Here is a 13054-nt window from a genome sequence, read left to right as displayed (position 1 = left end):
GCCAACTACCGACCCATCTCATATCTCCCCTTCATCTCCAAACTATTAGAATGCCTGGTTTACTCCTGCCTTATAAGCTATCTCTCAGAAAAATCTCTTCTTGACCCCCTACAGTCCAGTTTCTGCCCCCTACACTCAACAGAAACTGCAATGACTAAAGTGGCAAACGACCTACTGATGGCCAAGTCAAGGGACGACTAGTTCCTATTGATCCTTCTCGATCTCTCCGCAGCATTTGACACTGTTCAACACAAACTTCTCCTCAGTGTGCTTCGCTCCATTGGCCTAAAGGACACTGCTCTTTCCTGGTTCGCCTCCTACTTATCTGACCGCTCATTCAGTGTATCCTTTGCAGACTCTACCTCCTCTCCTCTTCCCCTTGCTGTTGGTGTCCCCCAGGGCATGATCCTTGGCCCCCTCTTCTTTTCCATCTACGCAGCCCCTATTGGACAAACCATCAGAGATTTGGCTTTCAGTACCATCACTATTGTGCCGACACCCAATTATACACCTCTTCCCATGGCATCACAGCACCAGTCCTTCAGAATGCCACCAAATGTCTGTCTGCTGTCTCTGATACTATGTCCTCTCTCTACCTAAAACTTAACCTCTCAAAACCTGACCTAAGGGTGTTTCCGCCCTCTGCTAAACAACCTCATCCTGACATCTCCATCTCAGTGTGTGGCACCACCATTACTTGCCCCGTGTCTTGGGGTTATATTCAATTCTGATCTTTCCTTTACCCCCTACATCCAATCTCTTGCCCAAACATGTCACCAGCACCTGAAGAAAATCACAAGAATCCACCCTTTTCTCACCATGTACATGTTAGAAACACTCACTGTTGCCCTCATCCACTCTCTGCTTGATTATTGCTACACGCTGCTGATTGGCCTCCCCCATGCCAGACTCTCTCCCCCTCCAATCCATCCTGAATGCTGCAGCGAGGGTCATCTACCTGTCCAGCCATTACCCGGACGCCTCTGCCCTGTGTCAGTCACTGCATGGGTGCCCATCAAATACAGAATTCTTTTTAAACTCTCCATCCTGATCTACAAAGTTCTCCACAGCATCCCGCCGCCCTCATCTCAATCCACCACCCAGCCCATGCCCTCCGCTCCACTAACAAAATCAGACTAAGTGCCTCTTTTATTTGAATCTCCATTCCTGCCTCCAAGACTTCTCCAGAGCAGCACTGGTCCTCTGGAACGTGCTACCCAAAACTATCCAGGCAATCCATGAATCACAAAACTTCAGGCGTGCTCTGAAAACGCACTTCTTCAGGGAGGCTTATTATATCTCCCAAACCAAACCTCTCTCTAATCCACTTGATAACATGCTCCCTGTCCTAGTGACTGCAATCCTTGCTAACCACAACCAACTTCCCCCTGCAGTCACAATTTGTCCATTGTCTATGTGTATAGCATCCCACACTCTCCACCTTGCCATACCGTGCACATCTCCAGCCCCTTCACCTTCTGTATCATCCCATTATTTGCAGTATGTTTTTTTTTTATAAATCAATGTTTATTGAGATTTTTACAAAGATGGACAAAACATAATCCAGCGTTACGAGACATGTAAATAACTGCATTATAGTAGGTCATTAGCGAGAAAATTAAGAATGCGATCTCTGAGCTGACATTAATAGCTGGTCGCGGCATCGCTAGACTACGGAAAACAGAGGAGGCCTAGATCCAGTCAGGTAGCGGCTAAAGACTACCTCTGTGCCTCCATTAAAACAGCAAAAAACAAGGAATATAAAAGGGGAGTATATAACAGACTATACTGGAAGGGGGGAGAACATAAGGGGGGGATGGTAGGGGAAGGGGGGGAGGGGAAAGAGATCTCTTCTAAGTTGCATGGGAGATTTGTCTCCGGTGGCGCCTACTCGAATCTACGCCTACCGTGGGGTTGGAGACCTGGGGTGTTAGAGCTTAGGGAGTGTGGGCCTCTGAGGTTAACGATGGAATAGTTACTGATCAAATGTCCTACGAACTTGTCCGGTCAGCCATGCACCACCGGCATGAAGAGTGTTCTATTTGACCTCATCTCTGATAGTACGCCACGGGCTCCAGATTTTTAGGAAGTTGTCGTGGGTTCCCTTTGACCAGCTGGATAACTCTGCCAGGTTTGCCAGGAGATCTACTCTGTCCCTCCACATGATCATGGAGGGGGGGTCTCGTCGCCATAGTAGAGGAATGAGGGCTTTGGCTGTATCTAGCAGGAAAGCTATCAATTTATGTTTGAGGGGGTGAAAGGAGGCAGAGGGTTTCCACAGGAGAACCATCTCAGGGGAGAGATTCAAGTTCGGGGACAGCCGTCTCAGGACCATCCCAACGTCTTTCCAAAAGCGGGAAGCAATGAACACCCCCACCAGATGTGTAAAAAGGAGCCTGTCTCTGCCTCACATCTCCAGCACCTATCATGCAAAATCAGTTTGTGATAAAACAGCCACTGTGGGGTGCTATACCATCTCACTAGGAGTTTATAGTGAGACTCCTGTGACGTAATGCAAGGAGAGAGACCGAAAGCCGTTTTTAGAATGAGTTTAGTAACATTCTGGGAGAGGGTTATTCGCGACTCTCTTTTCAAAGATGTGAGGAAGGCGGGTTTTGCCAACCTGGGAGGTGAGATGAAGCTTTTGCGTATAAATGCTACTTTCCTCATGGCTGAATTGTTTCCCTTTAGAGCAAGCTTAAAGGGGGTTAGAGGTCTAGATGATTTGTGTAATTTAAGGAAATCCCCAAGCACCTTCGTCACATGTGTTGTGAGTAAGAAGGGAAGTGAGTAGTTGGGGAGAAGGTCTTTTAGTATGATAGAGGGGGGGGTTTATGGGCCAGAGCTTGCACATCGCAGATGCTCTTATCCGCAAAAATTTTCCAGTAGCTAGCTGAGCATGTATCCACAGAAAGATCTAGAAGTTTATATAATGCAGACAGGGGGGTGCAGGGGGAGGGCCTGGGAGCCAGGATCTCTCCCATACCAGCCCATGTCTCAAAAGGTCCCCTGAGAAGGGGATTCACTATTATTATCCTATGTCTACCACTGCTGGGGAACCACAGATCTTCAAGGAGGGTTGGGCCGTGGGACCCTCTAGCTAATAAGTAGATAAGGGGTTCTCTGTTTGGATGGGTCAGTTCCATCCAATAGTTCAATTGGGAGGCAAGATAAAACTCACGGACACATGGCAAGTCCACTCCTCCCTCGCTACTTCTCTTTATCAAAAGACAGTGGGCCAATCTCGGTCTCCTCCTCCTCCATATATACCCAGAAAAGGCTGCTCAAAGGGTCTTGAAGAAACTCGCCGGAATGTATATCGGGAGAAGGCGGATCTTATATAAAATAATAGGGCGCACATAAGATTTTAGGACGTTTCTCCTACCCAGCCACGATATGAATGGGAGGTCGTAAGATCGCAAGAGGCTCCTGACTTTAGTTAGTATGGGTCGAAAATTTGCAGAGAATAGATTTTCTGCTTTTTTGGTGGGCTTCATGCCTAAGAAGTCTTTGTCGGATTCGGACCAAACAAAAGGAGAGTTAGTCTTTAATGCTGTGCAACGGGCCGCAGGTATAGAGACGTCGAGGACTGTGGATTTTGCGAAGTTTATTTTAAAGTTAGATAAAACTCCAAATTCCTCCAGTAGATAGATAAGTCTAGAAAGGCCTACTTCTGGATTTGTTATTAAGAAAACAATGAAATCAGCGTAAGCAGCGGTAGAGAGAACCTCTTTGTCGATTTTCAATCATAGGATCCATTCTAAATTTTTGCAGAAAGGGTTCTAATGCAAGAATCAAGAGAGAAGGCGAGAGTGGACAGCCCTGCCGTGTGCCGTTATTGATATTAACCCCTTCCCGCTCCAGGACGTACCGTTACGTCCCGGGAGCCTGGTACTTCCCGCAAAAGGACGTACCAGTACGTCCTGGAGATAGCACGGGATCACATAAGATCCCGCGCTATCCCGCAGCGGGAGCCGGCTGTCAGTCACAGCCGGCGTCCCGCTCCAACAGCGGGGGGACATCGGAGATGCGCCCGCCGCTGTTAACCCCTTCCCTGCCGCGATCCAAGTAGATCGCGGCAGGGAAAGAGTTCACAGAGGGATCGCGATCCCTGTGTGTCTCCGGCCGGAGCTCGCGATGTTATCGCGAGAGCCCGGCCTGTCACCATGGCAACAGGACGCCAGACACTAGCGTCCTGTATTGCCTGTGCCTATAATAGCTGTACAAGCGATAAAGCATGGCAGAGCAGTAGCTCTGCCATGCCTTATGACAGCGATCACAGGCACAGTGATGTAAGTCCCTCAGAGGGACTCAAATAGTATAAAAAAAAGAAAAGAAAAGTGTAAAAAAAAAGAAAAATGTAAAAAAAAAATGTAAAAAAACCCATTTTTTATGCTTTTTCTAATATTAGCATAAAAAAAGGGAAAAAAAAACTAAAACCCCACATATTGGATATTGACGCGTCCGTAACGACGTGTACAAAAAGTTGAACATGCTTTTTATTTTGTACGACAAAAAGCGTAAAAAAAACCCGCTAAAAAACAGAGGCAAAATGCTAATTTTTAGCATTTTGCCTCACAAAAAATGCAATAAAAGTGATCAAAAAAGCCGTACATTTCCCAAAATGGTACCAATAAAAACTACAGCTCGTCTCGCAAAAAATAAGCCCTTAAAGAGCTCCGTACATAGAAAAATAAAAAAGTTACAGGACTTTGAATGCAGCTATAGAGAAAAAAAAAAGATTTCCAAAAAAAGGGGGTTTTATTGCAAAAAAGTGTAAAAACCTAAAAAAAATATAACAATTTTGGTATCGTTGTTACCATACCGACCCGCAGAAAAAATTTAGTGTGTCATTTATGCTGCATGATTAACGCTGTAAAAAAAAATAAAAATCTATGGCAGAATTGATGCGTTTTCTCTCCCTGTTATCATTAAAAAAAAAAATAAAAATTTTACGATATTGTCTATATACCCAAAAGTGGCACCGATAAAAACTACAGATCGCCACGCAAAAAACAAGCCCTTATACGGTCGCGTCCACGGAAAAATAAAAAAGTTATGGCTTTTGAAAAATGGAGATGGAAAAATACCAAAAAATCGCTTGGTCCTCAACGCCAAAATAGGCCGTGTCATTAAGGGGTTAAAGGGAGGAGACAAAGAGTTATTGATTTTAAGCCTGGCGTAAGGCGTAGCATATAAAGAGAGAATAGCCAATACAAACTCTGGCGGGATATTGAAATGTAAAAGGACTTGTTCCATGTACAGCCAATTTACTCGATTGAAAGCTTTTTCGGCGTCTGAGCCTACTAAAGCTAGGGGAATGTTGTGGGTTTGGGCAAATCTCGCAGCATGTAGAAGCCTAAGGCAATTGTCCTTGCCCTCCTTCCAACGAAACCCGTCTGCTCAGGACTGATTAAATTAGGGATGTGTTTCTCCAATCTTTTGGCGAGAAGTTTAGCCCAGAGTTTCATGTCAAAGTTTATCAGGGAGATGGGCCTATAGCTCCCGCATAGCTCAAGATCCTTGTTCTCCTTCTGTACTAGGATAATGTGGGCTTCTTGGGCCTGTTTAAGGAGCGGGGCCCCTTGTAGAAGGGAATTGAGTGAGGTGGGGGATTAAGGTGGTTTTGAAGGATTTGTAGTAAATTAGAGGGAGGCCATCTGGGCTGGTGCTCTTACCCGCCGGGGAGGAAAGTAATAGGTCTTCCACTTCCTGAGGGGTGGCAGGAGTCAAAAAGGCTGCTGCATCTTTCTCTTCTATTTTAGGGAGATTTATTCCCTTCAAGAAAGAATCGATCTGGTTCCTGATACTCTGTCTAGTTTGCGGTGTTAGTGTCTCCTTAAGGTTATAGAGGCTCGAGTAAAATGCCTGAAACTCTTTAGCTATATCTTGAGAGGAGGTGACTAGGGAGACGGAACTAGCTTTAATAGAGTTTATGAAGTTTCTAGAGCGGGCCTTCTTGATCAGGGCGGACATAAATTTGCTTCCCCTATTACCCTGGGCATATACTACGTATTTAAGGTAGAGGTGTTTCCTATTATATTTAGTTTCCAGGGAGAGCTAAAGTTCCTTCCTGAGAGAGATTAATTTATCTAGCGTAGCTTTGTTGTTAGAAGCCTTTACCCCTTGTTCGAGTCTGGCAATTTGAAACAATTTCTCGTCAATCTCATTTTGTTGTTTTTTCTTGACTCTAGAGCCCACTGCGATCAGTAGACCTCTTAAAAAGGCCTTATGGGCCTCCCATACTAGTGGGACTGACTGTCCTTTAGCTTTGTTGAGTTGGAAATATTCCTCAATGAGGGTGTTTAGTTGTGCTCTGTTGCTCTCCATGTCAAGTAGGGAGGGATTAAGTCTCCATCGCCATTCCCGTGAAGAGGATTTTGGTGGGCATATGTTTACATGCACTGGGGCATGGTCCGAGACTGTGATAAAGTCAATGGAGGCCTTGACCACAGAAGGAAGGAGGGCGAAGGAGACAAAGACATAATCCAGGCGTTGAAAAGAGGAGTGGACGGAGGAGTAGAATGTATAGTCTTTGACGGATGGGGATAAATAATGCCAAGCGTCCACTACCCCCAGCTCTGACAGACAACGGCCAAGTCTCCTCAGTCTAGTCTGTGACATCTGGAATTTCCCCACCGAGGAGTCCAAAAGGGGGCAACGGGGAACATTTAAATCCCCACCCAGGAGAATAGGTCCTATGGCGAAGTGTTTAAGCACTTCCAGCTGCCTACTTAGCCAAGAAACTTGGTTAATGTTAGGCGTGTATAAGTTTGCAAAGGTCAATTTAACATTATTTAGAGAGCCTCTCAGGAACAAAACCCTGCCCTCCTCATCAGAATATTGGACTTCGCATGAAAAGGCAGTAGATCTGTGAAACAGGATCGAAACTCCTTTAGAGGCAGACGTTGGGTGGGAGCTATAAAACCCCTGAGGGAACTGTCTACCTGGGAGAGATAAACATCTATTTTCCCTGAAATGAGTTTCCTGCAGAAAAGCAACTCTAGTACCATACCTCTTTAGGAGAAGCGCTATATGGTGTCTCTTGGAGGGGGAGTACAGGCCTCTCACATTAAACGAGGTGAGGCGAAGGGAGTCGTCCATGCCGATGGTGCAGGATAAGCAGCCAAGCACGTACAGTTATACTAAAAGAAAGAGATATATTAAATGAGGAAAGGAGGACTCTGATATGGTATGTAGGTCCCTGTGTACCACACAGCAATGGGTCTGAGAGCGGTAGGAAGAGAAGGGAGGAGTTACAGGGGGTGGGGGGGGGGAGTGGGATAAGGAACAGAAGGGAGGGAGTAGACAAATACGCTTCAAACACTAGGGAAAGGAAAAAACAATTTTCTTAACGCAAATGAGGCGCAACCCGAATCCTCGGGGTCACTTTTAGGTGGGAGCGAGTTAACGGAACAGCAAAAGGGCAGTGCAGTTAACTGTGTACACAGCCTGATCTGTCAGGCTCCAACTGGTACCCTAAACAATTTTAGGACATAGATGAGAAAAATAACAAAACCTTCTCAAGGAAAAAGACAGAGAGGAACATTTGCATAATGCAAACAGTAAATTTAAACATAGGCTGGGGAGATGTTGTCTGGAGGACTAAAGCCCGGTCAGACGTCCAGGAGAGAAAAGTCACGGAAATGAGGACCCCCCAATTCTGACTCTTCTCCATAGGTTAAAAAACAGGACCTGAGTCCTCAAGGAGAGAGTCAAACCGGCGACAGCTCCGAAGGAACTTGAGTCAAGTGTCAGTTGTATTCGCTGATTCCTTGTTCCTTTTCTTCTTGCCTGTCAGCGACTTCAAATTACTTTCTTGTTGCCAGGCCTCTGGGGGTGTCAACTTCGGGAGTCTAGGGAACTCCGGGAGAGGAAGCCAGCAAGGAAGCTCAATAGGATCCAACTCTAGGTGGGCCCAACAGCTACTGAGGTCTTCGGGAGAGCGGATAATCAATCTACGCCCTTTGTGCGAAATACTCAGGCCGAAGGGGAAAAGCCAAGCGTATCTTATGTCCTTAGCTCTCAGAGTTTCCAAGAGAGGGCGAAGGAGATGACGCTTTGTCAAGGTAGAAGAAGCTACGTCCTGAAAGATTTGGAGAGGAGTGTCCCCATATCTGAAATCTCTCGAGGTTCTGGCAGCTTTCAATATGGCAGGCGGGAGGGTCTGAACGCCCTGTGTATGAGCTCGATGGTAATAGAGGTCGCCCTATCGGATCCCAGCAAGAGCTCAAAAATTTCACCAGCCACTTTAAATAGGGATTCTGCTGCCCAGGATTCCAGGTGCCCCTTAATGCGAATATTGCAACGCCTGTTGCGATTCTCTAAGTCCTCCTGCATGATCAGGGCTCGGTTTAGATGGTCGTGTTGGTCCTTTAAGGCTTGGGCCATAGCCTGGGTGTGCAGGGTGGTGGAGGCAGAGGACGTCTCCAGATCCTCCACTCTGCGCCCCATATGCTTAATGTCCTCCTTAATTTCGGCGAGATCTGCTATCACAGGGTGAAGAGCGCTCTTTATAAGCTCTTTCATAAACCCTTTAGATAAAAACTCTCTGTCTTCCTCATCCGAAGAGAGCTCCTCCTCCCCCTCCTTACTGTATGAAGAAGCAGCCTCAGAGGCCGGCACCATCTTAGATGCAGGATGAGGTGAGCGGGCGCCGCGTTCCTTCAGGTATTTCTGCATTAGGGGCTGATTTTTGAGAGAGCGAGGGGTTCCCTCTGTCTCTGCTGATCCTCTTCATGTCCGCCGCTGCTAGCAGTTATGAGGGTCCCTTGCAGGCGCCAAGCTGACGGAGCTCCTGGCTCAAGCAGCCATCGGGTTCAGCGGTCAGGCTCCGCCCCCTATTTGCAGTATGTAAGCTCATTGCAGCAGGTCCCTCACCCCTACTTTTTCCACCAACTAATTACTACATGGAATATGTTGGCACTATATAAATAAAGATTATTATATATACACAATAAGTTGGCATTGTATAAATAAAGATTATTATTACCTTTAAAGACATCACATGGCACTTGCATGTGGTACGATGTGCATATGAATGCAATGTGGTGCTTCTCATTGAAATCACGATCCTTTGATGCACGTGAAACATGCCCCTGAGGACCGCAATTTAACAAAGCGATACAAGGCGTTTTTGAATTAAAAACACCTTGCATCTGCATGAAAAATACATGTTGGCAAGTGGGATATTGAGCCGAGTTTCTTGGGCTGAGTGAATGTTGGGTGGCTTCAGATGACAGGGGCGTAACTATAGGGGATGCGGTTGCACCCGAACCCAGGAATCTTAGGGGGCCCAAAAGGCCTCTCTTCCGCATATAGGGAGGCAAGTACTATGACTAAAACATTATATTTGTGGGTCCTGTTACAAATTTTGCATTGGGGCCCAGAAGTTTCAAGTTACGCCTCTGGACGAGCATATTGCAACTTTTTTGCGCAGTGAGCGAGGGCGCTTTGCGCACTTACCTGCACACAACGAGTGCGTATTTGCGCAGGCACTGCAAGTTCACATGGGGGGACGGGAATCATTCTGCCATGATTTAATCGCCAAACAAGGTTCAGGTGCGTGCGGGTTTGCACAGCGTTTTGCGCATACCGGCGCATACACAGAGCTTTAGAGAACTCTTTAGTATGCAAATGCGCATAAAAAAGAGCAGATCCTATATTTCCCACCCGCGAGAACATCATTTGTAAAAGAAAGAAATTAGAATGAAATTTTGCATTTGCACGCATGATTTACCCTCACGTAAAAACACGGCTTTCTGAAGGATCCTTAAATGCTGCTTTCAAGGGAGGAGAATGAGGCACATAGCTATGTAGAAGGGAAGGAAATGGGAGGTGTAAGTTAGAAGAGTAGATGGGAGGTGTAAGTTAGAAAAGTAACTGAAAAGTGTGTGTAGGGTTCACATTCATCTCCAGACATCTTTGTGAAAGGAAGTATAACATGGCAACTGCTGGAAAAGTAAGTAAGAGCTCTAATGTGTCCAGATCTTCCTCACTTGTGGAGCATGACAATATTCTAGCTGCTCCACTTATATAATTGTTTATTTTTTTCCATTCAGCAAAAGATAATGTAAGAATATTTCCTGTTGGATAACTTGATGTTTGTCCTTGTTTAATGCCATTTCTGGGCTTCCAGCTGAATGTGTGACATTAATGCATTTGTAAGACGACTCAAGGCTTTGATACTGGCAGTCAGTGCAGAAAAAAAGGATTTTGTCCATGTCCTCTGCTTAAAAATGGCCAATGGAACATTGTCTGTATTATTCTGAAATGTTTGCTAGATCACTTTGTGTGGCCATGACCTTACATTCCTGAATTCAGAGACATGCTGCCGTACAAAGATTTCTTTCTGGCTCATTTAGTTTGTGTAGTTTGAAACTGCATGTGGTTTTGCTGCAATCCGCCATGGCTTTCAGTGCAATTGTAGTAAAAGTCTGAATGCACCCTCAGGGCGAGCACCCACTGGCGTTTTTTTACCAGCGTTTTGCGTTTTGCGTTTTTCCTGCACAGGCATAGAGATAACATGTGTTCCTGTCCACTGGCGTTTTTTTTGCGTTGCGTTTGCGTTTTTAACATAGGAACTGTCAGTTGCATATGTGTCCTTATTTTTCTCCTAATGCACCCATGAATGTCAATGGAAATTAACGGAAAAGCCGCGAAAACGCCGCGAAAAACGCGCGGAAAAATCGCGGGAAACGCGGCGAAAACGCTGCGTTTTTTCCCGCGGAAAACGCAATCGCCAGTGGGTGCTCGCCCTCACTCAGATGTTACAAATCATCTAGGGTGCATTACAAACGAGTGCGATATCGGTCTGAGTAAATATCGCACTTGTAAAATTGTAAATGAAAAAAAGAATGCAACAATTTTAAAATCTCGTATAACCATATTTTATTCACAATAGAATATAGAACAGGATTTCCCAAAGTATGCTCCATGGAGTCCTTGGGGGTCTGCAAGAGCTTTTCAGGGGCTCCGATAGATGGCCTACTCTGCTCACCCTTGTAGCGGTGTCTGGATAGTATGTACTGAGGAAATCAGCACGCAAGACCTGTAGCCGGCATAGCAACGTGAATCACATGAGCCAGGTACAGTCATGTGATCTGCGTTGCAATGCCAACCATAGGTCCATGCTTATTTCTTTAGTAAAGGCTATCGGGACACTGCTACAGGGGTAAGTAGAGCTGAGACCAATGGCAGATTATAATAGGGACGATTGGGGTGACCGCCAAGGGGGCCCATGGCTGTCCCAATCACCCCTATTGTAAACCGCACTGCTAAACCTCTCTCTGCATCTGAAGAGCATAACAGCAATGGGGGACCCAAATACTACTGGGAAGGCAATGAGTGACCCTATTACCACTGGGGCCGCAATGGGGGACCCTATTACTCCTGGGGCCAAAATAGGGGAAGCTACTACTACTGGGGCCTCTGTGGGGGGTCACTATTACTAAACGGGGCAGATTTGCTGCAGAATTTACAATAGCTATAGCAGCAAAGTGGATAAGATTTTCAAAATCTCATCCACACGCTGTGGAAAACATTTGCACAAAACCCGTGTAGATATTAACATGTTTCGCTGAGGCTTAGTCTGGGGTACAGAAGAAGCCTCTGTGAAACACGTGTGTGGTGGGTTTTCCCTCTCTATAGTAAATATGCATATAGTAAATATGCACTTGCAGCTTAGGTTATTTATATGCATTAATTGCACTTTATAATTGCATTAATATAATTGCATTAATTGCACTTTTTAATTCATAAACACTTATGGACTTTATATATTTAATGATTATACTAATATTATGTTATATATTTAATCATTATATTAGTATTGCTTTATATAGATTGTAGCAAGGGGGGGTACCTATTGGATCGCCGGCCTCTCGGTCCGAAAATTAGCAGCGCTTGTGTAGAATACGCTCCGGAGACTTGCAGCTCTTTTAAATCTGACACCTGCCAGCATTTATTTTAGATCACAGCAAAAGTGTACAGCCTATCATATAGTCCATATTCCGCACCCCACCTGGGTGTGAGTTTAGGGTTGTTTTCCTGTCAAACTCAAGGTCTTACAATATGGGGTATGAGTCGAGGGTAGTCATCCCTGTCCAACTTGGACCTCCAGCCTGCAGCAGTTCAACTCTGCTGCGCTGTCGCTTCCCCTTAGGCTGGGTTCTCACTGGACGGATTCCCAGCGGAAATCCCACGGTTTGGCCGCAGCGAAAAACCGTGAGATTTCCGCCGGGAGAACCGCTGCTTCAAAACCTGCGGTGATTTTGAACCAGCCCGGCCACTCGCTCTTCCACTGCGGCCGGCACTCCCATAGAGCAGAGCGCGGCCGCAGCGCAAAAAAAAAAAAGAACCTGCTGCGGTCGGCAAATCCGCGCCGCAGCGGCGGCTTCTGCCGGCTTAGCCGCAGCGGATTTGCCGTTCCGTGTGGATGAGATTTCTGAGAAATCTCGTCCACATGGCTGGCTAATCCCGGGATTAGCGGCCCCATGCGGATTTGCCAGTCTCCAAGCAGCTTTCTCTATTTCCAGTTTTTGTTTGAGATCAGTTATCTGCAACTCCCATTCACCATTTCTCTTTGCTAACTGCATTTCTCAGGGCCCATTTACACCAGCCGATGACTGCTAAAAAATTATTAATCGGTGATCATTTAAGCGATAATCGGTGCATGTAAATGTGCGCCCATCATGCTCTTTTCGGGCACTGTTAGCTGAATTGTTAAATTCAAGCTAACCTAACAATGGTCCTTCACCCTTATCAGAAGTTGTCCATGGCAGTGCTGATAGAACAAAAGATCTGAGTGCAGATAATAGCCTTGGGCTACTAACTGCATTCAGTAAATGCTTCATTTGCACACCTAATTGGTATTTAAGTAGCTGAGTAGTACTTAATACTTTATGCAAAATGATTGTTCAAAGCTGTCACTCAAACTGTCCTTTGAGCGATTTTTGAGAGATCATCTGCTGCAAATGGGCCTTAACTCTGCAAGTTGATTTATGCAAACCTGTAGTTTGATTACGTACATCTGTAAAAGCTCCTTCTTAAGGGC

General features: G+C 45.8%; 1 protein-coding gene across 3 annotated transcripts in view; it reads left to right on the top strand.

Annotated features, from left to right (window-relative positions):
- The first annotated feature begins 2576 nt into the window (after positions 1-2576).
- The window catches only part of LOC136572954 (alcohol dehydrogenase 1-like), a 74295-nt gene continuing 63817 nt past the window's right edge, over positions 2577-13054 (top strand). Inside the window, exon 1 of one of the 3 annotated variants that reach the window (XM_066574001.1) lies at positions 2577-2630. Coding sequence is in view for 1 of the 3 variants with exons in the window: in XM_066574002.1 (XP_066430099.1) it covers positions 9944-9961 (18 nt within the window). In the remaining 2 variants the exon portion in view is untranslated. Of the gene's footprint in view, positions 2631-9862; positions 9962-13054 lie in introns of those variants that run through there. The other 2 variants (XM_066574002.1, XM_066574000.1) reach the window with 2 other exon arrangements.

The sequence above is a fragment of the Eleutherodactylus coqui genome, chromosome 7 (genome assembly GCF_035609145.1).
Source record: "Eleutherodactylus coqui strain aEleCoq1 chromosome 7, aEleCoq1.hap1, whole genome shotgun sequence".
In the NCBI taxonomy this organism is placed as follows: domain Eukaryota; kingdom Metazoa; phylum Chordata; class Amphibia; order Anura; family Eleutherodactylidae; genus Eleutherodactylus; species Eleutherodactylus coqui.
Note: the sequence above shows the minus strand (reverse complement) of the source record. Positions and strands in the feature narration are given on the sequence as shown.